Here is a 27,176-nt window from a genome sequence, read left to right as displayed (position 1 = left end):
ATATCATTTGAGAGTCCTCCTGCCATGACATTTGAATGTAAAGGGACAGTACTACTTGCCCATCTTTGGTTTGTCAGTGGATATTGATGATAACCGAAAAGGTTAATGGGTCTGTACATAAACCCAAGCATTGGGTTGTCCTTATAGTCAGGAATGTTCCCCTCACTATACACCATGGACTTTATTCACAGCAGTGCCATAGTTGATTTTTTGACGGGAATGACAACAAGGCTGTGAGGAATGGACGTATAGTAATGGGCTGTGCTGCAGTTTAAAGTGTTTTTGGATCTGATGGAATCTAGGAGCTGTGCTTGTCATTGAAGAGACTGTAAGTCTATCCCATACAGCCTCATTTTCATTCCTGTTAAAAATAAAAGATGGCGGCATGGCGCTACTGTGAAGAAGGTCTAGTAAAGTGTTAATATGTCTCGTGTAATGGGGACCGAAAAAGAAATGCTTTTACTTTTGCTGCCATCAAAAAAAAAAAAAATATTCTCTTTGCAGGACATTACTTAAATTCACAGGGACACCTGTCATGAAGAAAATCCTGCCTTCCTTGCATTGTTGTATGTAAAGCATGGTCTAAAGTGTCTTATTAGTTCATGTTATAGCTGATCATATAAAAATAGTCAGTAAATATAGTATTAACAAATACATTTACCATATAGCAATAAATTCAACATTTTTATATAATTACATGAGGTACGCCTATACGAGACACTTCAGCATTTTTGAGCGCTTCAATATGGGACGTTTTGCAGTTTGGCCAAAATCTGGTACATCCCTGAAAATACATGACAGTTGCCAACCTTATATCTTAATTGATAATTGAACCATAGGGAATGCATGTTAGCATAGTAGAATAATCGGTTAGCATGCTAATTAGAAGCACAAAGATTCATATTTTATTTGACCATTTGTTGGTCTACTCAGAGGAATATCAGATTGTCCATTGGAGAAAAGCTACACTTCTCCATTTATATGAGTAATAAACTATCAGCATATCAGCTTGCTATGAACTTACTGTAATTTTGCTTCTTTATACAGAATTAATCTTTCCAGAAGAATTCCTGTATAACCACAACACAACACTTATTTTCTATATGTAAAATCAATTGAAATCCAAGAAATGTAATTTTCCTCTTAGAAATCGCCATCAGTCCCAAAAGCAATGTTGTAAACAATTACAGAAAAAATTGAAAAGAATGGATCAAGATTCATGACCTTACAAAACATAGCAGCCGAATCACTGGTAAGACAAAAGGAAATAGCTACCATAGGCTACAGTCATTAACTTACTGATGCAGTGCTCACTGTGTAAACTGTGCAAACATTATCTCAGCTCTCCAAAAAAAAAGGCATGAATTGCATTGTAAATAAACAAAAATGTGTTTACATTTTGTACCACATTCTAACTGGCATTCATTAATAACTTTAATAAGATTTCAGTTTAACATTTACTGAAACTGGAACCTCAAATGTATTATAGATGAAGTAACCAATCATGATAAATGAACAACACAAATATTATTGTTGATTTCATTTAGACTGATTGGGCCCCAGAGTCCAACTGTATAGTGACATGTGCCTCAGATAGGAATGCCTATGTGTAGACACTTAAGGATGGGGTCTGGAAGCCAACGCTGGTCTGATAATAGAGCTGCCACACTGGTCAAGTGGTTACCTCTTGAGAACAAGTTTTCTCTTGGAAGTGGGGCCAAACTTATTTCTATGTGCTACTTTGAGAAGGAGAATGATTTGTGAGAATCTGTGTATCATTCGTTCATTTCATATTCAATTAGAAATTCAAAATTGGAAAAACAAAAAGTGACTTGTTTCATTATTTGTTTACAAAACCAATATTAAAAACAAATAATGACTTGTTTTTTTTTTTGTTGTTGTTGTAATTTCGATTTAATGCTCAAGTTCAAATTGAACATTTAGAAAAATAGCCATGGAAATGGTCCGTGTATCTTTTGGTCATTCGATTTTCCTTTTAGAATCGGGTATTCAAAACAAAAAACTAGTGGCTATTTGATTTTTATTTTAAAATACAAATTTTTTTATTAAAATACAAAGCGTTTCTCTTTTTCAGTGTCAAAAAGGGATGAGTGATATTTTTTAAATAATTTGAGTTTAATTTTCTATTTCGGATAACAAAAAAATTTTATTACTTTAAAACAGAAATGAAAAAATAACCATTTGTTCATATTCCGAGACCGGATGTAGTCATTTACGTGACAAGAGCGCCAATGAGGACGGAGCTGTGTAGAAAAAAAGAAAAGGTATGTGCTGTATAATTGAGCGTGATCAATATTTCTCGTCTCTAGTGTTTGTGACAACCCACTGGAAAAACTAATAATAAATAGCAGTGTTAAGTTAATAGTTGGTTGGCCCCTCCTGTTTTTCAGATATATGTGGCTGGTGGTTATAACGTATTGCTCCATGTTACACGCTCTACTTTTTTATTTTTTTCTACACAGCTCCGTCCTCATTGGCGCTCTTGTCACGTAAATGACCACATCCGGTCTCGGAATATGAACAAACGGTCCTTTTTTCGTTTCTGTTTTAAAGTTATTTTATTTTTTGTTGTGCGAAATAGAAAATTAAACTCAAATTTTTTTTTTAAATATCACTCATCCCTTTTTGATACAGAAAAAGAGAAACGCTTTGTATTTTAATTGTAATTTTTGTATTTTAAAACAAAAATCAAATAGCCACTTGTTTTTTGTTTTTGAATACCCGATTCTAAAAGGAAAATCGAATGACCAAAAGATACACGGACCGTGTATCAAAATTCAATATGAAATGAACGAATGAAACACAGATTGGTGAGACTCCCACATTTCAATGTTTACATTCCACATAGGATCAATATAGTGCTTACTGCATAATGCAAAGTACATTCTGTGTATACTATAAAAATATTATGTGAAACAATATGCAGCATCCAATGATAAACAGAGGTACAGAATGCTACATTGTTATCAAATGATATAACCACATTGCATGTTTAATTTAGCAAAAGTCAAAAATCAATACAGTTATTTTCCATTTGTGCAAACTGCAAAACTGTCTTAAAGTGATAGGAAACCCAAAAATGAAAATTCTGTCACAATTTACTCACTTTCATGTTGTTCTTAAACTGAATGACTGTCTATCTTCCTTTGAATGCGAAAGGATTCACTTTCATTACATGGAAAAAAGATGCAATAAATGTGAATCCTTTGGTGACTTAGGCTTTCGTTTTGGCTAACATCCATACATAAGCTTAACATTGACTTCTGTGTTTCACAGAAAAAAGAAAGCCAAATAGATAACATGAGTAAATCATGAAATATTTTTTATTATGGGATGAACAACCCCTTGAACTTTTATTATTAGCTTAAATAAATGTCAAGAAAGAGGTGCTCGAATCACAGTTGATATTGCCTCCAGTGTGAGGTCTGTAGTATTAAAGGAGTCATGACATGCCTTATGCCTTTTTTATTATTTTAAAATATTCCTTGAGGTTCACTTATAATGTTAGTAGTATTTTTTGTAAAACATGGTCATTTTCCACCCTCATTCTGACCCTCTGTCAGAAACACACTGTTTTTGTGCTGCTTCTCCTTTAAGACTTGACAGTAAATGCCCACTGTTATGATTGGCTCTCTGCTCTTGACTGACTTGCTCTCTACTTGCCATCTGACTGCTCACCGCTGCTGGGAGGGGCTACGGAAGTGATAAGGTAAATTAGGTGTTGATGTGTTGTTGTGGAGGCGGTCAGATGCACAGTTTTACAACAGTGTGACATCACAATGTGGAAGAATAGAGAATTAATCGTTTTGGCAGCTTGGTTTCAACAAATGCTCTTTTTGTAGTGAGGAGGAAGTTTTGAGTTCTGAAGTGACCTCTCATATGTTAAAAGACCAAGGAAATTTGTATTCCTCATGTCATGACTCCTTTAATGAATCATGTCAGGGACCCTTCTTTTGACATCTATTCTTGATCAGGAATGGGTAAAGTTCATTTTTGCCTGAACTATTCCTTTAAAAAGCCATTAGAGTCTGCTCTCTGGGAGTCTTCCACATTTACAGAAAGTAATAAAATCCACAATATGACCTTTACCAGTCTCTTTCAGATTGCCTACAAATTACATTTTATGGATTACAGGGTTCTTCAGCTGACAACAGGACATCTGCCTTTGCTGAGTGTGCTCTATATCAGTGAGAATGAGATTGTAGCTGTGGTAAGGATCTCTTATAGCTGTTACAGAAGAGGAAGACACAGTGCTGGGCAGTCTGCATCAGAAGAGTATCACATGAGGCTTGATGTCTGCAAACACACAAGCTTTTAATCTTGTGTATTTGAGCACTTCAGGCAACATTTTTAACAAATCCTACTGCAGTTTGCTAAAATGTATTTTGTTTCAATCAAAGCCAACCATGTATTATGTAGGGGTGAAGGCCAAAGTGGAGAAATTCCACAGCATAGGCTTAGATGGTGTCATGGCTGTTTGGGATTTCATGGTAGTGTTTTGTAATTAAAAAACAATGCTTTTGGAGATCCATATTTGCTTTAACCACTCTGTAGATGCTCTAAGAAATCACCTCCATGTAGGCCTACTAATAATCCCGTACTTTATTAAATGTTAATAAAGTGTTTTCCTTTCTAGCACTGAAAAACCATAGAATCTGGGGAGAGGAGACAACAACCCTACATTTTTCTTGACAATGTTACTGCTTATCTGTGACAGCATTTGTTTTCCTGTTTGTTTTCTCTTTCTATTTTTTAACCCTCGGTATAACAAAGTTGTTTTTAAGTTGATTATAATAAGAACTGTATTGGGATTTGTGATCCCACAATTGTGGTAGCCTATGCAACAGCTTTTGCAGTATCACCTGAATGATAGGGTATATTTCAATCAATTTCACTTCTATAAACAAAAATAAGTGAACATTTGGTAGCATACAATTGTGAGCAATAACAATCATAATTGCACATTTTGCTATTCCAAATGTGCTGCTAATGCATATCCCCAACAGTTTTACATTTAATAAAACAAAGCAACAAATAAAAATACGTTTCCTTAATAAAAACATTTGGGTGATTTCGTCTTATTACGCTCTATTTGTATTAAAAACACTTGTTATAACACCTCATACACCCCACAAAACAACGTATCGTTAAGGCGTTTCTTTGAGTGGCGCTTTCATGCAAATGTCTGATAAATATTGCTTTTAGGAAGTAAAAGCTGTGAGCAAGTCTGTCATATCTATTCGTGGAAATTATATCTAAGCACTCCGTGTTAAATTGTCTTTGCATAACGTAAACCGCTACATTTGCAAAGCAAAACCCCGCCCCTTTCTACTTACTTCCGTATATAAAGCCAATCAGCGTCGGTCTCAGTTCTTTTGACCAATCAGCGCTGTGCCGGACGACAACTAGGTATGTGGCGTTCATGTGACGCAACAACTATCAGCTGGGTTTGTTTTGCTTCATGTTGGCCGTTTCTGTCTGCTCCGCTTGAAGTCGTACATTTATGAAAAAACTCGCGTTTTGATTCATTAATGTGAGGCAGGAGGATCGTTGAAGTACCGGAGTATATTTGTCCTTCCACTTAATTGGGACATCCAGTTTTTCTTCAGTAGGACTTTCGGTTTGCCACTATTTTTCCAAGAGGTCCAACCGATCCCAGGCCCCCGATCCAGGGCGGAGGGAGGGAAGGAGGTCGTTGGGAATCGGGATGGAGACCGGAGAGGGAGCGGACGGTCCTGGCGGCCCGCCGGGGCTCTGCTGCGCCTCTTTCAACCAAGACTCCACGTAAGCGCTCCACATCTGCAGATCAGTCTCGCATTATCTCCCGAATGCGATAAGATGCTATTGACCTCACAACACAAACCTTCTTGATGGACTATCCGCTGTTTGTTGTCTATTTGAGTTATTACACGTATATAAATATCTGTTTGGGCTACAGTGTTATAACGGTGTTATACACAGCATGTGATAGGTAAATTAGGGTTGTTTCAGTGCTGTTTTACAATGTTTTTCCAATAGGTTACAATGTTAGTTGAAGTGGCCTCAAACGAGAAACTATCAACAGAAAAAAAAGAAAAGAAAAACCCCCAACAAAAATCAATTAAAGACTATAATATGGATCTCGTCCATACTTGATAGAGAGGTGACTGAGAAGGAATGTTTACCTTGGCATTTTTCCTCATAAGACCTGAATAAGTAGGACTGTGTGATCCTATTGATCAGTCCACACTGTCCTGTGACAAGATGACCCAATCGTGCAGAACTTTTTCATCTCTGAGAAACATCTGATATATCCAGCCCAGCAAATCAAACACAAATCATGATAATGACAGTCAGGTGATCTGATGTATCTCTCTTGTGGTTAAAGTCACAGCACACTTTGGTACAGTGTAAACCCAAATGCCCAAAATAATTAATTGTTTTGAGTTGGGAAAATTAAATCATACAAAATCGTTCAAATAAATTAACCTTGATGAGTATATAGAACTTTCTCTTTCTTTTGAGTTCCCGAAACTGACACCTGAATTGTTTTATTGTTTTTAGTTTAATGAACTTTTATATATATATATATATATATATATATATATATATATATATATATATATATATATATATATACAGAAATGTAAATGTAACTGAAACTGGGCAGGGGATTTCTATTTCTCAGTATGCTTTGCATGGCACTAGGCAGAGAGTGTAAATGTTGAAATTAAGTGTTATTTAATGTGTCTTTGTCAAAGATGAATGTAAAGAGGGAGACTTGTTAGTATTTAATGTTTTGTTGTATTTTTTAGAAGAGTTTCTGTTATGTTGAATTTGTTGGGGTTACCGTTATAGAGAATATTGGAGCTTGAGCTCAGGTTCATGAAAGGTAGGATTTAACATTGCTGTACAGTAAATTGCTTTACTCATTGAGCAATTTCTATGCTAATCAAAGCATCGGGTTTTCAGTTAGCATGCTCTACTTGAAGTTTTTATTTTGAAATTACTTTAATATAATGTAAGTGTCATTAAAATGTATGAGTTTGCTTACTCAATATTTCAAGTTAAGTTACGTGTAGTATAAAATTAAAACATGAAATTTCTATTTACTTTAACATGGGAATTTATTAACATTAAAAAAAAATTATGTGACTGACAGCCTCAATTTTTTTAGTTCTCATTTGCATTTACAGTGTACCTTTGAAACATTTTCAAAAAAGATAAAAGAACCATTATACAAATAATTCTGTACAGGATTCACACAATCATGTAAAACCAGGAAATCTCCTCGAAAGATCAATTTTGTAACTGATTTCCAGTCCTGAGAAGTCATGAAAATTAATAAAATATTAAGAAGTAATGGAAATGTTTGAATGCAATTTTTTATGAATTCACCATTTTCTATCTATGCTTAGCTCTAAAATGTTTCAATTGATAGAAATTGCTTTTATGAGTGCAATCTCTATCAAATAATAATCCTAATAATTATAATACACTGTTAATAATGGTAGCCTGTAATTGTTACTTCAAGGAACAATTTTTTACCTGATCTAACCCTTAAAATGATTTTTCTAGGGTGTTCAGTTTCAGATTTATTTTCAGTGTGGAATATTTTCGGTCAAAATGTGTGGGGATACTGTTTGGAAGTCCTATGGCTGCAAAGTCAAAGGACTGCACTAACTGCCCTTCTTTAAACCTTGTAAATTAACAGCATGTGTCAGACAGTCATTGAAATAAAGCTGTAAACCGAGTGTCCAGAGCAAGCTTTGTTTTGAGATTCAGCACTGTGGCCAATGATTGTGGGGACATGCTTATGTTCTCCAATAAAATTGGAGAAAACATTCTTAGCACAGGATCTGACCTGAACAGCTATGTGTTGAGTACTTTACATAGCAAACCTAAACAGTTATGTTTAATTTAAAGCCAAATAAATAGTCTTTTCTATCTTGAGTCAGGACCTTTGTTGTATTAGGATAATTTTTAAAAGGCTTTATTAAGTTTTTGGTAACTCTTTTCAATAAGGTTCCATTTTTTGACATTATTAACAACAGTAGTTAACATGAACTAACAATGAACAATACTTTTACAGCGTCTACTAATCTCGGTTAATGTTATTTTCAATGTACACTAATACATTTTAAAATCAAAAGTTGCATTTGTTAACATTAGTTAATGCACTATGAACTAACTTGAACTAAAAATGAACAATTGCATTTACTAACTAACATTAACAAAGATTAAAAAATGCTGTAAAAAATATATATTGTTCATTGTTAGTTCATGGTACTTAATGCATAAACTAATGTTAATGAATGAAACCTTATTGTAAAGTGTTACCAAGTTTGGTAAGTTTTGTCAAACTTAACAGAAGTAACAGTCATCATGATGACAGTGAGTATTTTGTGCAGCCGTTACATCAGTGTTTTCCTTCACTTTATATTGCATCAGCTTTTGACTCACACAGCTTAATAATGAAGGATCAGTATTATATTATTAGTTTGTATTTTCAGGTGCTGTATCCATTCTAATATCTGCATTTTTCTGTGTGCGCTTATTCTCAGCTTCATACAGTGTTCACAATTAAATTCGATACAGATTTCAGCTGTAAAGTGAAATGACTGATGAACTGTCAAAACTGTTTTTTTATGGTCAGAAAATCTTAACAGACAATCTACAACATCTCTACAATACTCTACAAAGATATCTTTGTTTCTCCAGGTCATTGGCTGTGGGCACCAAAACTGGATACAGACTATTCTCTGTGACCTCGATGGACAAACTGGACTGCATTCATGAGAGCGGTGAGATCTTCTCCCATTTTTTTTATATATATATTTATATAAATATAAAGTATGGTTGTCTACAAAACTAATGCAATAGGAGAAAGCATCTTGTGCCTCATAATGTAGTCATCATTGGGTGTAACCACTCTCTACTTTCACACAACAAATTCTTGAAAATGCCAACTCATTTCGTTGGTATTTTCCCAACTTTGGCCGAGAAGGAAATAAGGACAGATTTTACATTGGAGTGCCTGCATTTGAGGTTGTCACAAGTAGGTTGTGGTTTGAGCATCTGTTATTGTGTAAACTTACCCTAAAGGCCCTAAAAATGTCCTGTCTGTTTTGATGAGGTCAAACATCCTGCTGATTTACTTTACACAGTGGTAATGCCTTAAGCTTTGAGGGTATGTCTGCTGTCCACAACAAAGTAATTGAAAGATCTTTGGCAGGTGAAACAGCTGAAGACTAAAGAGAAAAACTAGCCTCTTTAATTGCATCTTAAAGGAATAGTTCACCCCAAAATGAAATTTTGCTGATAATTTGCTCACTCTCAGGCCATCCAAGATGTATCTTAGTTTCTTTCTTCAAATGAAAAACCTAAAAATCTTAAATTCTGTCTTGGATGGCCTGAGGGTGAGCAAATTATCAGCAAATTTTAATTTTTGGGAGAACTATTCTTTAAGGTCAAAACATTCTTTATAATATGGTGCAATGTGTAAGGCGGGTGACAGTGAGTCTGGGCTACTCCTCAAGAAAACAAAAGGCTCTCATGAGAATTAACATCTGAACTCTCTCTTGCATATGTAACAGCAACATCCGAGATGCAACAAACAATGCAGCTAACACCTCCCTTCTAAAGTCTCTTCATCTCACTCCTCCTCCTCACTTAAAGCTCACTAAAAACCTATGCAATGTAAAGTGTGTACAGAAAAGTAACTATAACATGTTTGGTATCATTTAAAGTCTCTCAGTGCATCTGGTAAACTGGTCTCATCCTCTCAGCCATAATGAAAAGCAAAAAGAAGTAATAAAATATGAGAACTGTGGTGTGCCCCTTAAAGGTGTGCCCTCCCCCAGATCCTCCATACCTCCTGTATGTAAATCTACAAGAACCCCCTCAATAGGGGACCAAAATCTAATTATAATGACAGACACCACCATTTGGTAAACATATTGAATTATCTGGGTATTTAACGAGATGTGACACATTGTTCTCTGTAGTCAGACGAGCCACACAGTTTACTGTATGTAGTTTATATCAGGTAATTGCAATTCAAATTTCTTATGTTTTGATAAAATGTCTAACTTTGACTTATCACTGTCTAATTGGAATTGATTAATTGATTATGTTACCTGGTCAATAAATTGTCAACATTAGATTTTATTCTGACTGACTCTCACATTGTGTTTCCCAAACAGATTAAATGATTCATATGTTACCACAAGTCTGCGTCAGATTAGTGACGACTAATATTTGGCATCAATTCAAGGGTACTTGGTTTGCAAAGACAAAAAGGGAATTTCCATTTAGAACAGCAAATGCTGCTTGACCAATCTAAATTCGGGTGTGTCTTACCTCTGTTTTAATTTGATGTTTCTCCAGATAAGTGTACGTGGGAAACCACGCATGGCCAATCCAAAGCTATTACAAGAGAAGTTATGTTGGTCAACTTACATCTGCATAGCTGTCAACATTGAACATTGAAAATAAGGAAGATTTCCCGGAATCCATCCCCAAAATAAGGGATTTTTTTTCAGCCATTCTTACCCACAAACTTTTTAAAAGAAAGGACTAATCATTAACAGTATAAAGAGTTTAAAACTACACAATATTAAAGAATGACAGACCAATGGATATGTTTAAAGTGCTTTATTTATGAACTAAGTAAACATTACTTACACATTTTAATTTGCTACAACGTGTTTTAGCTTAATGTTGGCTTAGTAACTCCATATAGTCTTACCTTTAATGATTTGTGTAGCCTTCGTTTTCCCCGGAGTGTACTTCTTGGCGATCGCTGAATCCGGGAACATGTCAGCCACACTACGGTTGAAGTCGTCCAAAAAACTGAACGCGACGTTATTTTTGGCAATTAGCATAGACATTTTCACCTCAGCTTTCAAAATTTGGTCAGCTTCAGACGAGGCACGGTTCACCACAAATGATGATAATGATGTTGTGTGCCTAGCTGACTCACTTGCGCGCTTGTGTTTCTGTGACTTGTGCTGCGAAATGTCGTTTTTCCCTCCATGACCAACACTGAAATTACAGCGACAAATTTTGCAGTGGGCATAATTTGGACCTACATGGCTACTTGTCAGGTAGTGGAAGGTGGTCTCCCATTTACTTAAATATCTGCATAATGTCCTCAGTTTTGGTTGGTGGTTAATTAGGTCACGGTGATTTTGGCCGTCAGCGTCCTGATCCATCATCACACTCATCTAACGTTACTCTACTCTCCTTGACGTTCAGACTTCCCGCTACTTTTTCCCTCTTCCTCCCGCCCGCCGCTGCTGCAACTGTCTTCTTCTTCTTCGACAGTAGCTTAAGCTACTGTCTGTATACTGCCACCTGCTTTACTGGAGATCTAGCAACCCAAGTGCAAGCCACTTCACAGACACAGATAGTTGCGTGTTCTGGTTCTGAGTTAACACAGAGCGTAAAAATACGGGATATTTTACGGGAAAATACTAAAACGGGAAGACTGCGGGAAAAGAGCTAAAATACGTGAGAAACCCGGAAAAAACGGGAGGGTTGACAGCTATGCATCTGTAATAGTGGCCGTGACCTCTACTGAAGAAAACGTTAAGTTACATTCAAGTGTATGCAATTCCATGGGGGCTATATTGAAGTATCTTTGATTATGTGAACTTGAACGTGACCGATCTCAGGTATATAGCAATTACCTCTGTTTGATGATCCAATACTGGCCGCTTGTGATCGTGAGACCCGCGGTGTAGAGAAAAACACGCGAGGACCTCAAAGCGACATAGTTTCTTAATCTAAACGGGTAAAATATAATTAAAGAGTTAAAGGAATAATCAAACATTCGCTCACTTTTAATGATGCGCAGATATCATTAAAAACCTTTTTCATTTATGGAGTCAGATGAAATAACGAGGTAATACATAAGAGAAAATGTATTTCATTTAATCTTGTTGTGTTGCGTACAAGAAAGACAGTAACGCGCAGAGACCTTCACCCGTATTATTGGAGACCGCCATTGGACCAATAAACAGGCTTACAAAGTGGTGACCCTGACGAAACAGTGTTTAAAGGGATAGTTTACCCAAAAATGAAAATTCTGATGAAATGTAAAAAAAGAAAAACGAAAATCTTTTACTCACCCTCATGTCGTATATGTTTTTATTTCTCATGTTGAATAGAATGTTCATGCTAATCTTTTCCACACAGTGAAAGTGGGCAGTGATTTCTACCTTCAAGCTTAAAAAAACACAAATAAATTCCCACTAAGTGTAAATAACAACAAAAAGGATCTTCTTTGTACTATATGCAAATAGTGTCAGATACTATTCGCACCCCAAATTAAATACTAAGACCCAGTATAGGGACATCACTGCAGTCCCACAGGCACCCTACACCAATCCCTACCCCTCAACGTAACCTTCCCTTACAATAATTAACAATGGTTTTATTACAGAAACCATACTAAAATAAAACACCATGGTATTTTGTAATAAAATCATAGTAACCATACACTTAAACATGGTTACTATATAAACACCATATTACTATATTAACGCCATGGTTAATTGGAATAAAACTATGGCTTCTGCCAAAAACCTGGTTATATTACCATAGTAAAATCATGGTTAATTTTACCCAGATCAAATCTTTCTCTCCACACCTGGAGTCAAGTGACCTCGTTCAGCGATGGGGGTGTATGGTTTTAGGCTCATTCTCAAACCACTATAAAGTCCATAAATTGAGGAAGATCAACAGATTGTATCTCTTTCCACAAAAATAACAGAGACGGAAGATAGGAGCCACCACTCCAACTTGAGGTTAGTGGGTTTACCAGAATCCGAAGAGGGCTCAGATCTGACTGGGTTTCTCAAGGCGTGCTTACCTATTTGGATCCCTTCTCTGGCTGGCTGCGAGATTAAAAATGAGTGAGCATATCGTCTGTACAACAGGAGGGAAACTGACACTTCGTGTTCACATACCTTGATTTTTAAGCTTCCTGACCAAATGGATCGCCAGGCCATTCTGAAAGGTGCAAGGGATGCTTATCCTGTGAAGCACAAAGAGCAGATCTTTTTCTTGATTTCAGTAATGAGATGGCGAGAAAGCAGATGGAATTCAACCAAATTTGTAGGAAGATTATTGCCCTTGGTCTCAAGCCTTTTTTCAACATTTTCAACTTCAAGTTGAAGATTCAGAGAAGTTCCTCAACACTATGGAGACACCGGCAACTCCATTAACGAAGTCATCAGGAGCTGCATCACTGATGGAACCTCAGCGCAAATCATGGGAAGATGCTGGGCCTGAGATGATCACATCTGTTCCCGAGGGCTGATGTTTCGCTGCGGTCACATATTGACGCAGACTGCTTGAATGCCAAAAAGGTTTTACTGTTTAAAACAACTAACTTGTTTTACATTACGTATGCTTATGTAGGCTACTATGAGATGTTAAGATGTCGGGGATTGAGGAACTTTAGTTGATTGCGTCACCGTCTAAACAGTGGTTTAGCCTTATGGTTGTGAAACATGCCCTGGCGGCTGGTTAATTTTGTGTAAATAGTTATAGCTGTCAGCACAATTGTTCATTTGACTAGGATGTTAAATACCACATACAATGTCTTCTTGCATACAAAATCCCATTCTGTATGATGTCCAATATCCAAACTATTTGAATGGCGGGGCTCTATGTAATTAACTGGACTAATGCACTATCAAATGCACTAGATGCTTGGAATTTTACACCGTAAATGCGTATCCGTAGAATTAATCCAAGAAATGCATTTAAAGTCCATTGACATTCATCACTTTCAAAACAGAAGTTTTAAAGTTTTGGCACAATCATGTGCAGATATTAAAACAAAGGGAATTATGATTTTAGTTGACAGGACGTTACAGGTGTCTATTGTTTACATGGAGAATGTGGTATATAGAAGATGTGTATGTGTTCTTATTAATATTAACAACACAAAGTTGCTTTTGGCTTCTATCTATGCCCCAAAAGAATTTGACTTGTCATTTCTTATGTCAGTCGAAAAAAGTTTACAAAAATGTCCTGATACTTCTCATTTTATAGGAGGTGACTTCAACTCCTTTTTAGACCCAGTGTTGGATCATTCAGTTGTGGTTCAGAGCTCTTTGCCAGCATCTTTTATTTTGCGCTGAAAACATTTATATCAAATTAAAATTTTTCATGGTTGAAAATCGTTGCCCATCCTTATTTCAGACCACTCCCCTATACTTAGCAATATTATTCCCTTTGCCCCCTGCCTCCAAGCTACACATGTGGTGATTTAATGTTAGTCTCCTGATGAACTCTTGAAGAAAGAATTTTTGATGCAAATTAAACAGTCTAAAGAGTTCTTGGAGATCAATAGTTCACAATGTAACAATCCACAAATATTATGGGAGACCTGCAAGTGTTTTATAAGAGGGGTCTGTATTGCTTTTTCCTCAAAGCTAAAAGTTTCAAGAACTAGGAGATCGGCAGAGATTGAACAAGAGGTTGAAGCTTTGGAGAGGCAAAAGAAGGAACAGTTTACAGATCAATGACCTAATGTCTTATCAGCTTTAAGGGGAGAAAACTATTCTCTGTCTCTGCAAAAGGCTGAATTCATTTTGTATAGAACTAAACTGAAATATTATTGTCATAATATAACCTTATCAAAGTATCATCCCATCGATATATATTTTTTGGAAGAGCCTTTAAAGCTTGATAAGCTAAAGACAGCAGTAGAGTCTCTTCAAAGGGGTAAATGATGGAATTCCTCCAGAGCTTTATTTAGCTTTGTGGGACACAGTAGAAGATTTAATATTAGAATCTATTAATTGTGCTTTAGAGAATAAAACGCTTTATAGGGATCAGAAGACTGCTATTATAATGTTATTGTTAAAAGATGGAAAGGATCCCCTGGAGTGTTCCAGTTACCGCCCCATTTCATTGATCTGTGGGGATGCTAAATGATTTGCCAAAGTTCTTGCAATACACTTTGATAAGGTAATTGATAAATTAATCCATTATGAACAGACAGGCTTTATTAATGGGCAATTGGCTGCGGATATTGTTTGTAGATTGTTGCATATGGCAGAATCATTCTCAGAAGACTGCGCAGTACTCTCGTTAGATGCCGAAAAGTCTTTTGACATGTTGGAGCGGCCATACTTATGGACAGTAATGAAACATTTAGGGTTGTATGTCTATGATATAAACCTTATACAAAGCTCTCCTGGAATCTGTGGTCACAGGTATGTATCAGTCTTCATCTTTTCAGTTGAAGAGGGAACAAGACAAGGCTGTCCTCTCTCACCATTATTATTTACATTATCATCAGAGCCTCTTGCACAAGCCATAAGAGAGCATAAACCTATATATTTGTTCATGGCTCCAAACATTCCATTTCTCTTTATGCAGATGGCATCCTTCTGTTCCTCTCCAATGTTAAGGATTCAGTCCTGCAAGTATTATCATTGTTTAATGACTTCAAAAATTAAGCAGGTTATAAAATAAACTGGCACAAATCTACACTACTCCCCTTGAATTTAGCAGTTTGTAATGTCCAATATCCTCCATATGTTCCCACTAGTAATTTTATCTCTTATCTAGGATTTAAAATATTCACAAAGTTGTCAGAAATTGTTAAAAAAAGGGGGTTGAGTCTCTCAAAATATTTAAGAAAATGTTCAGCGTTGGAATACTCTTCCAATCTCTTTACAAGGAAGGGACTCCATTGTTAAGATGAACATTCTTCCTGGCCTTAACTTCTTGATTTTCATGATTCCAACATCTCCTCCTAAGCTTCTTGAACAGACCCAGTCTATGATTTCTAAGTTCATATGGAGTGGTAAACGAGCTAGAATTAAATAAACTGTTTTGCAGGCCTTTGTCCTGATTGGCATATGGTGTGGTCAAACACAAGCGAAAAATCTCGAAATTGGAGTCACCATCATATTCATTTTAAAACCATTCATAGAGTTTATGCTACACCGTACAGATAATACAGAATGGGTTTTAACATCCAATCCTAACTGTACTTTATGGCAAAATGCTGCAGTTTGTACAGTATATCATATGTTTTGGGGATGTTTAGTTCTAAATAATATCTGGACTCACGTTTGTTGTACTCTAGAAGAAATTATTGATTCTACTATTATTCCGGATCCCTGCCTGTGTCTTCTGAATGATGACTCTTCTTTGAATCTTGGATCAACTGACAAAAGGATTATTTTTTCAGGACTTACTGCAGCAAAGAAGACAATATTTGAACTTTGGTGGGGTACTAATGCAGGTACAACAAGACAGTGGTTACTGGATATGCAATGCATAGTTAATATGGAATGCTCTACAGCCAGGCCCAACAAAGCCAGGCCCAGAAAAGTACAGGCCTCGTTAAGGGTTTCAAAATCTATTTGTGATCTATTTGTACAGAGCGATAAGATATATCCTTTTAACATGTAAAGTGTTTTTCATTCAATAATTTCTATATGGTATTATTATGTCATGTAAATACATGTAGCATTTATAAGCAGTGCTGACAGTATCTTTTCTTTTGTTTATGTGTTGTTTGTTGTGGTTTATTTGAGTTTTTTGTTTCTTGAAATATGTTGTAAAAAGAGAAAATCACCAAAAAATCTTTCTCTCCACTCCTGATCTTTATCGTGACCAAATCACTGCAAGGACATACACCTTTATATTAATTTTGTTATTATAAGTTGTATTAAAGGCAATATTCAAATTGAGCCAGGAAACAGGATAGGGAAAATTAGATAAAAGGTAGAATCGAACCCGGGTCGACAACACGAAGAAGCACATCCACACTATCATTACACACCACTGCAGCTACGCTTAGGACACAGTTTAACTTCATTTTCTGTGCTTCCTCCAGACCAGCCAACACCTGATGCAAATAGTCTCTCTGCAAAAATATGCTTTACGAGTTACATTTATGCATTTTGCAGACACTTTTATTCAAAGCAACCTACAGTGGATCCAAAGTTACATATTTTTATTTGTTTTATGTGTTCCCTGGGAATTGAACCCATGGTCTTGGCATTGCTAACGCCATGCTCTACCAGTTAAGCTACAGGATCATATTCGAGTTAATGATGACCGGATTTTAAACGTAACTTTTAAGGTAAACTATTGCTGTAAATGTTGCCCATCCATAAAAAAGTATTTAAAATTAGCTACTGCAACTACTGCATGTGTATGTATGTAGCTTGTGAACATTGCTGTTAATGTGTGCTTTTCCCTGCTGCCTCTTCAGCAGAAACTCCAGACGTGTTCATCGTGGAAAGGCTTTTCTCCAGCAGCCTGGTGGTGGTGGTGAGTCAGTCCATGCCACGTCGCATGAATGTCTACCACTTCAAAAAGGGCACGGAGATTTGCAACTACAGCTACTCGAACAACATTCTTGCAGTGCGCCTGAACAGACAGGTAAACATAACACAGCTGCACTGCAGGAATGCTCCTGCCAATTATCAATTATAAAGCTCTTAAGAAGGATTAATGTTTGTGCGTGCTCTTTAATTGTTTAGCTCCACAATGTCTTTGGCTGTGTTTTGTTCCACTGCAGAGACTTGTTGTTTGTCTTGAAGAATCCATCTATATTCACAATATAAAGGACATGAAACTCCTGAAGACCCTTCTCAGCACACCATCCAACCCATCAGGTAAGACTATATTGAGGAAATAGTTGAATTATATGCCAGTTGTTAGAAAACAATTAGATCCACACAAATACTAAATCTAGTAAACTATATACTGTAGGTTCATGTCTAACCACCAGTATGTCTCCTTAGGTCTCTGTGCTCTCTCCATCAACCACTCTAACTCTTTCCTGGCATACCCAGGCAGTGACACCATCGGAGAAATTATTGTCTACGATGCCAACAATCTGGTAAAGCAAGAGTTTAGCTACATTTATTTGTTGTACATGAGAGATCTATTTCCCATGATAAATGCCTGATCCTGATGCACCAAGTTAAATCTTTTTCATTGTTGTGTCTCTCTTTGCCTATGCAGAGCACTGTGACCATGATTCCAGCCCACGACAGTCCACTGGCCGCCATCACCTTCAGTGCCTCTGGCACCAAACTGGCTAGCGCTTCTGAAAGGGTAAGATCATGTTTATATAGGAGAGCCGGGTGATTCTCACAAAACATGTCAAGAACAAGTGGCCGGCTGTTGCTCATGTGGTAGAGCCAGTAATCGCAGGGTTGGCGGTTCGATTCCAACATGTCTCCACATGCTGAAGTGACCTTGGGCAAGACACTGAACCCCAAGTTGCTCCCAATGGCAGGCTAGCACCTTGCATGGCAGCTCTGCCGTCATTGGTGTGTGAGTTTTTGTGTGAATGGGTGAATGGGACACAGTATAAAGTGCTTTGGTAACCACTAAGGTTAAAAAGGTGCTATATATGTGCAGACCATTTACCATGTCTGGGCATATTCACTCCAAAATCAATAGAAAGATAGAAGAAAATGTATTTTGTGAAAATTAAATATATTTTTGGGACAATTAACATTTCTTGCATTGTGACATTTTTATAACAATTAAGCACATTTTCTTTCTAAATTCTCACAGTAATGCAAACACATTTTAATGGTCCCAATTCCCTTAATAATATATTCAAGAATTCACTGGTTCATATAGTCCAGGAGTTTTAAAGGTAAACAGATTTGGTGTGCTGTCCATAACGGAGGGGCTCGAGCACAGGACTAGGCTTGAGCTCTGAGATCCCCCCCATGGAAAATCTGACTAAAACAAGGAATAGAAAAACAATTTAAAAAATGTAAATATTATGAAATATAAAGGTGGAGATGACTTGACATGGGGAGGTGGAGGGATACAGTACAAATAGTCACCTGTGTGAGGGAAGCAGCCACTTATATATATTAAAACATTACTGGCAAGCCTAGATGAACAAGCTCCTCCCGAACGTACATTTGGAACTTCATTTATGTAAACTGTGAAGTATTTTATTTAGTTTTTTACTGTAATATATTAAAACTAACTGGATCACACTAATGAGAATCTAATGAGAATCACCACTGAGCATAATGGGAATTATTAGAAAAGAAAAATATCTGGACTCAATAAGGACATTTTATGAAAATAATGAACATATTGATAACCTTGATGGTCCTAAAAATTGAGTATATTTTCTTTCTAAGCCACATACCCAAACAAAAATATGGACTCAGCTCTGAGCATTGATTTGTCTATCCTATGATTTTGTGCTGTGACAGGGCACTGTGATTCGAGTGTTCTCCATTCCAGAGGGACTGCGCTTGTTTGAGTTCCGGCGGGGCATGAAAAGGTATGAAGCACAATTTAAAAGCAGATAGTTATTATCCTTTGATCATGCACAAGAAGAAGAGCCAGTTGGTGCCTTTTGTGTAAACTGCGGCATTGGCAAGCCTGTTTTTGTGTACGCCTTTGACCTCCTGTGTGTCTGTGCAATCAAAGGTATGTCAGCATCAGCTCCCTTTCCTTCAGCCCGGATGCTCAGTTCCTCTGTGCCTCAAGCAATACAGAGACAGTGCACATTTTCAAGCTGGAACAGCATAGCCCAAGGTATATACAGTTAATATCACTCATACTATACAGTGTATCATACTCAACATTAACAAATACCTTAAGTATTAATGGAGTTGTAACCACTAGAATATCTTACAATCATATTTCACTCCGAAACTGATTATTATTCATATTTGTTCTTCTTTTCTTTTCTTTTTTTTTTTACAAAATAATGGGAACCATTTTATAAAAAGTTGGGTCTTGGGAACTCGAATATTATGTTGCATGGGTTTCAGTGGATGGGACTATATATATATATATATATATAAACACCTAAAATAGCATCAAGCATGTTTTTGTATTTTGAAAACCATTTTGTGTATATAAATTTGATTTTTTTGAATAGTATGATGGTTTTGCTATTTATGAAAGTTCTACAAATAGATTATTTGAAAACAAACCATCAATAACCTTCTAAGAATTTGGAAAATGTGCCTTGCTACAAATGTAATTCATTTGATTAAATAAATAGCTGAACAAATGAGTCAGAATTTTCCTTTTAACTAGCATGGCTAAACTTTGTCTATCCATGGGTTTATGTTTCTCTTGCAGTGGGGAGGAGGAAACACCCTCTTGGTCAACATATGTAGGAAAGATGTTCACAGCAGCCAGCAGTTACCTCCCAGCACAGGTGTCAGGCATGATGAGTCAAGACCGAGCCTTCGCTACCGTCCGTCTCCAGATGGCTGGTCAGAAGAATGTCTGTGCCCTGGCAACGTGAGTTCTACAATCTAGAGATTTAAATGTAATATACCACAGTTAGTTCCGGTCCTCGAATCTGATATTGACGAAAGACGTTCCATGAGCACTGATGGTGTGACACCATCAGCACTCCGACGCTTCACCGTGTCTGTGTATCACTCCGCGTTCATGCTGTTCTAAACTAAAGTGTATCTGTTAGGAGTTACTGGCTTTATTTTTGAAATTACATATGATAGCCAGCAGGTGGTGGCAAAAGATAATTTTTGTGTGTAATATGAGCCAGTTGGTGACGTAAAGTGAATCTGTTAGTCATTGTATACATAGAACAGTGCTCTGTGATTGCTCATATTACTAATACATTACCAGAACTAGGAAATGGCTTTAAACGGCTTTAAATGGACAACATCAGGATTAAGGCTCATGCTGAGAGACACAACAGACTGATTTATTACAGGACTCAAGTGCTTACTTTTATCGGAGTTTCCACATTGGATACTGTTTAAAATGGCGGAGGACATCGCTGTTTCTATAGTGAATGACTCTTGCGGAACGGCTACCACGAAATATATAGGAATACCCCCTCTTGGACGTCTATTTTCCACTGTTAAAGCTGACAGCATCTCTGATTGGGTGTGGCAACAGGTGATTGCACACTCTCTCTCTCTCTCTCTCTCTCTCTCTACACACACACACACATCCAGTCGTCTATCGTTGTTTATCCAATAACGTGTTAGAAACAGCACAAGCCGTGATACTATTTCTGAAGTGAACTTTTTGAATTACTAACAAAGTCTTGGACGCATCATTTGTTTTGAACCAGCAATGGCAGATTCTGATCGGTCGCATAAGAAAGTAGTTCCATGCACAAATGCGTTTTTATGACCATACTCGGTTTTTCCAATTTCTTTTAAATGTACTTGTTCATTGAACTGTTGTATATAAGCAATATCAAACTTGCAATCGTGCTATATGGCCCTACATCAACACTGCTGTAATTTCTTACGGCACTCTGCATGCGGCCTCGTGCTTGCAGCCGAATCACAGCAGTGCTGATGTAGGGCCATATCGCACTCTTGCTCGTGTGATATTGCTTAAATATTTACTGAGAAAAATAAAACCATAATTTTAAATCTGTTCAATCAGAATCCAGAAGCTTCCACGGTTGCTTGTAGCCTCCTCTGACGGGCAGCTATTTATCTATAACATTGATCCTCAGGATGGGGGTGAGTGTACTTTGGTGCAGAAGCATAGGTGAGTCTTCACTTTATAAAGATATCAATTGACTTTTTACCTTAAAAACTTTACTGTACAATCCTAACTTTGCCACTGTTGCTGTCTGCCATATTTTCAGAGAAGTCTATGAAAGTCTTTGGATGGTTTAAAAATTTTTTTTAAAGATTTATTTTGTTACGTGGACTAAATTAATTGTCAGCTGTCATTTCAAAATGAAATGTAAGGACTTCTGCTGAACACAAATAAAGATTTTTAAATGAATATTTCAGCTCTGTTGGTCCACACAGTGCAAGGTAATGGTGACCAGGTCCAAAAAGGACATAAAGGCATCATAAATGTAATCTATATGACTCCAGTGGTTAAATTAATATCTTATTAAGCGATATAATAGGTGTGGGTGAGAAACAGATCAATATTTAAGTCCTTTTTTACTTTCAATCTCCACCTTTGACAAGCCCCAACCAGTAGGTGGCTGATTATGAAAGTGAAAGTCACTACCACACCAGAATGTGCAAGTGAAAGTGGAGTTTTTTGTAAAAAAAAGAACTTGTTGATTGATCTATTTCTCACCCACACCTATCATATCACTTCAGAAGATATAGATACTTTTATGCTGCCTTAGTGTCCCTTTTGGACCTTCAAAGTTCTGGTCACAATTCACTTGGATTGTAAGGACAACCGGTGGTGAAATATTCTTCTAAAAATCTTCATTTGTGTTCTGCTGAAGAAAGAAAGTCATACACATCTGGGATGGCATGAGGGTGAGTAAATGATGAGAGAATTTTCATTCATTTTGGGTGAACTATCCCTTTAAGATTGGATACCACTTTTATAGTCTATTAAGCAACACTTGAGAGCAAAAAAACTAACTGATGTCGCTTTTGACCTCCAGGTTATTTGGATCAGACGAGGAGCAGCAGGAGACGTCTGAACCTACAGAGCCACCACAACCATGCCAGTCTTATGCTGCCACTGTGGCCATCCCCTCCTCTGGACCTGTTACTGCTACTCTCACAGGTATCTGTCAACATACACAAACTAACAGTCATTTAAACTCAAACACACATTTATGATCACCTAAATCTTCTCTACACAGGGTACTCAGAGGATGGGGGAGCTAAGAAGGGTGAGGTGATTCCTGAACACGAGTTTGCAGCAGGGCCTGTTTGCCTGGATGACGAAACGGAATTTCCTCCCGTGAGCATTCGCTAACTCTCCACGTCTGAACACCAGATTACACAGTGATACATTCCAATGTATCATGGCGTTGCCTTGTCCCTCTGTCCACAACCACTCAAATGAAATGTAATTTACTATATTTAACAAAACCAAGACCCACCTGTTTGGTCTGATGATAGGGAGCAGTTAATGAAAATGCATTTTCCAGGACCAAATCTTGCAGTTAAGTTTTAACCAGAAGATGGATGTGTTGTCATTTATAAATCCATTATGGATTACAGCATAAATTGAAAAATGTCACTCAAAACATACGTAACTCCTATGAGATATGAAGTTATTTTGGATAGATTTGAGTGGTATGTAATCTGTACTTGGAATGTATTAATGCTTGACACAGATGTTGAGTATAGATACAGAAGAATACACCATTTCTGATGCTAAACCAGCTGTTGCTGTTTTAGATTAATGATATTTGTTTTAGATCCTTTGTGCATGGACATGGCCATGACCACAATGTGACTGATTTGTTTGTTTGTGCACAGACAGGACAAAGAATTAAATTAATCCACCCAAGTTATTTGTGTGTTTTTAGTTATCAGCTGTTTGTCTACCATTTTGATGCAGAATATGTTTTATTATTTTGTACACTTTCTATTTCAATTGAAATGGCATGATGTCAAACACACATTTTTGTCTATGAACACACACAACATAAAGCATTTCTGTTTGAACGTCCTTTATGTTCTAAAAAAGTGTCAAAGGATTGATTTGATTATAATGAAGAAAAACAATTTGTGATGGAAAAGATTGCAAGATCAAAAGTAGGAACCAGGGTCCAGTTGTAAGACCCTTAAAGGGATAGTTCATCCAAAAATGAAAATTCTCTCATTATTTACTCACCCTCATGATATCCCAGGTGTGTATGACCTTTTTTCTTCACCAGAACACATTTGAAAAAAAAAATCATAGAAAAATATCTTACCTCAGTAGGTACTTAAAATGCAAGTGAATGGAGATTTCTCTTTTGAAGCTCCAAAAATCACAGACAGTCAGCATAAACATCATCCATACGACACCAGCTGTTAAATTAATGTCTTCTAAAGTGATATGATCACTTTTGGTACGAAAAAAGATCAATATTTAAGTACTTTTTAACTATAAACCTTCACTTCCAGTAAGCTTCACGAGAGGGTGGAATCCAAGCGGTCTCTCGTGTGACATATTCGCATTGCCATAATACAGACGTAATCTCACATTCTTTTCTCAGTTGAGACATCCATTATGAGAACACAAATGCGCCAATGTGAGTAAAGGAACGGATAAATACAGATCTAAACCAAAACCAACCAAGCTACTGTACAGTGTTCCTCCTTCTCTCTTGTAAACAGTGCTTCTCTTCCGGCTGTGACTCATGTGCCTCAGTTCTCACATGTTTCAAATGCCATTGCAATTACGTCACACGTGCATCACTGAAGTTTTGATTTAGAGTTTAAAAAAGTACTTAAACATTTATCTTTTTCACACCAAAAATGATATTGTTGCTTTAGAAGACATTAATTTAACAGCTGAAGTCATATGGATGATGTTTGTGCTGACTGTCTGTGATTTTTGGAGCTTCAGAAGAGAAATTTCCATTCACTTGCATTTTAAGGACCTACTGAGCCAAGACATTTTTCTATTTTTCAATGTGTTCTGCTGAAGAAATAAAGTCATACATACCTGGGATATCATGAGGGTGAGTAAATTAAGAGAGAATTTTCATTTTTGGGTGAACTATCCCTTTAATTGTAAGTGTATTGTCACTGAGGGGTTTCTTAACTTTTCTTGAAGGAATAGTTCACCCAAAAAACAATAATTATAATAATTTACGCATACACGGGACTTAAATGTTGATCTATTTCACACCCACACCTATCATATCACTTCTAAAGATATAGATCTAACCACTGGAGTCTTATGGGTTGCTTTTATGCTGCCTTTATGTGCTTTTTGGAGCTTCAAAGTTCTGGTCACCATTAACTTGAATTGTATGGACCTACAGAACTGAGATATTAAAGAAAGTCATTTAGGATGGCATGAGGGTGAGTAAATGATGAGAAAAGTTTCATTTTTAGGTGAACTATTTCTTTAAGGTGTTTCTTGGCTGCAGGAATAACGCTTTTTTTTTCAGTCATATACTTTGGTGCAGTGCTCAATTACCTCCACTTGGTGGAGCACTGGAGTATATCGTTGTCCAATAGGCCTTGTTACTACTAACACTTCCTCACTTGTTTTGAGAGAGCAATTTACAGTGATTTATTGGAGTTCATTATGTTAACATGGCCTTTTGAATAGCTAAATATTAGTTCCTTAAATGATGGATCTCAGAACTCTGATATGCCATCATTCATAACATATCATTTTGAAATAACTGCTAACTTGATGCCATTTTTATTTCAATAATATGCTTTTTTAATGTCATTATTGCAATCACTGTGTTATTATAATGCTAAAATATCATTGTTTCTTACACAAATTATATGGGTAAGACATGTTCTCAGTAAGCTCCTGTTGGGATCTGTATCTGTCTATAACACACCCATGGCTGAGGGAACAATAAAGCTCTGTTTTGGTTTCCGGTAGATAAATTGGTGCCGTGATGGATCTGGGCGAGGCAAAGGGAGACGTCCGTGAGAGGGTAGAGGACAGGTGGAGGCAACAACTGTCACAGGAGGATCCTCAGTGCATGACCAAGGACAAACAAAGAAATTAAACAAAAAACAAACAAACTAACTTCAGGGTGCTAAATTATAAACGGAACGGTTGAAATGATATCATGATTTGTGTTGATCAGGGATTTGGGTCGTTGTCACTCAATCCCCTGAAGGGTGTGTTATACATGAGGTGCATGACTGAAATATAACCACATATAGTTATAGTTACGTAAGACAAATTGTATTAATTAATTAAGTCGTAGTAATGTAGCAGTTTATTATTTTAATTTATAACACCATCATATTGAATCATAAGAGAAGAGGAAGAATTACTTTTTTTACATATGTGTTTTTGCTGTATTAATGATGTTTACATGTTACCATCTTCCTGAATACTAATACAGCGGGATGTTTTGTATGTATGTGCCTATGATATTACTTGTAAGAGTGCAAAGTATTTTGCTGGATTGCTCAAGACCAAAAGATATAAAAAAAGAAATGAATATGTAGGAAATATATTAGGAATGAAATTATGCATAGCATCTCCTGGCTCCTGTGGTCTTTTCAATAAACATACTGATTATTTGCAGCAAATGGAAAGCATTTGTAAAGTTAGTTTTTAAGGGATAATTCACCCAAAAAGGAAAACTTTTAAAGGTTAAAAGATTAACATTTTACAAATGTTGTTTGTTTCATTCATTAAACCGAAAAGGAGATGTTAGGCAGAGTGTTAGCCTCAGTCACTTTCATCGCAAAGATGCAATGAAGCTGAATGGTGACTGAGGCCGTCATTTTACTTAACATCTCCTTTTGTATTCCATGGAAGAAAGAAAGTCATATGGGTTTGGAACAACATGAGAGTGAGTAAATTATTTTAATAGTCTAATTGAAAGAACCATTCTGCAAACAATCCATGGCAAAATAACTGCTAATGTCAGTGATACAGCCCCAGAAACTCAAATCGAATTAAAACTGTTTTTTTTTTTTTTTTTTTTTTTTTTGCATCAATTCAATAGACAGTTGGTTAAAAATGTGGAATCCTCTTGATGACCTTGTTTTGAGTAAGCATGGCTTTATTTAGTATATAAATCTTATATCTTATCTTACAGATATTGTTTAATTATGTGTTGATTGGTGGCTGAACCCTTTATCTTCTATTCATGACCTTAAAAGACTTTGTCTGAGCTACCAGTATTCAGACCTTCAACAGCCAACCAGGTGGATGACCAAAATATAACGACAGTGAGAGAGAATGACATACTGTAGGATGTCATTGTCACCTGCGGGACCATATGAAATAAAATAATGGAGGCAAAAGTATATTTAAAACTGTGATATATTTGAGAAAGTGGGACTAGTCACAGCAGTAAAATGTACGCTTTCTCTTACACGCTGATACAAATTTTAACCTAAAATCCTGATGATTTTCTTTTATTGATATTTCCTGTAAAATTATATGAATCTGTTTCAATATGTTATGTGACTCCTTAAAATTCTGTCCTGAAAGTTTAAAGGTTTATAAACACAAAAAGGATGTTATGTAAAGAGTTCAAAACTACTAAGCACAGGTCTAAGACTGGTGCCATGACAACAAAAGCTAGATGATAGAGTTGAGGATAAAGATGAGAGCGAAGTGTGAAATATTTGTTCATGACCTGCTCATGACTGTGAAAAAAAAAACTATTGTTCCAACATGACACGTAAAGTAAGTGTATTTATGATAGTGTAAAGGTGGATAATTATCTAAATGTCTTGAAAGATCCATGGTTCTCTCAGAGCAATGTGCAGTTAATCATTCTG

The 27,176-nt window shown here is 36.5% G+C and overlaps 1 protein-coding gene and 1 pseudogene across 2 annotated transcripts; both read left to right on the top strand.

Moving 5' to 3' along the window:
* LOC127648118 (monocarboxylate transporter 4-like) overlaps positions 1-27,176 on the top strand; it is a 153,833-nt pseudogene that overhangs the window by 112,607 nt on the left and 14,050 nt on the right.
* On the top strand, positions 173-25,988 carry LOC127647190 (WD repeat domain phosphoinositide-interacting protein 1-like). 2 transcript variants are annotated; one of them, XM_052131301.1, is made up of 14 exons: positions 173-328; positions 4,156-5,805; positions 8,722-8,804; positions 17,255-17,424; positions 17,564-17,660; positions 17,790-17,887; positions 18,013-18,105; positions 19,239-19,309; positions 19,459-19,566; positions 20,122-20,286; positions 21,415-21,522; positions 22,397-22,521; positions 22,601-22,701; positions 25,306-25,988. In XM_052131301.1, exons 2-14 carry the CDS (start codon positions 5,729-5,731, stop codon positions 25,354-25,356), a joined length of 1,347 nt encoding a protein of 448 aa, XP_051987261.1. In that variant the 5' UTR covers positions 173-328; positions 4,156-5,728; the 3' UTR covers positions 25,357-25,988. The 2 variants fall into 2 exon arrangements, with proteins under 2 accessions (XP_051987261.1, XP_051987262.1); XM_052131302.1 differs by lacking the exon at positions 173-328 and having other exon boundaries at positions 3,052-5,805; positions 17,258-17,424.

This window comes from Xyrauchen texanus, chromosome 8, assembly GCF_025860055.1.
Source record: "Xyrauchen texanus isolate HMW12.3.18 chromosome 8, RBS_HiC_50CHRs, whole genome shotgun sequence".
In the NCBI taxonomy this organism is placed as follows: Eukaryota; Metazoa; Chordata; class Actinopteri; order Cypriniformes; family Catostomidae; genus Xyrauchen; species Xyrauchen texanus.
Note: the sequence above shows the minus strand (reverse complement) of the source record. Positions and strands in the feature narration are given on the sequence as shown.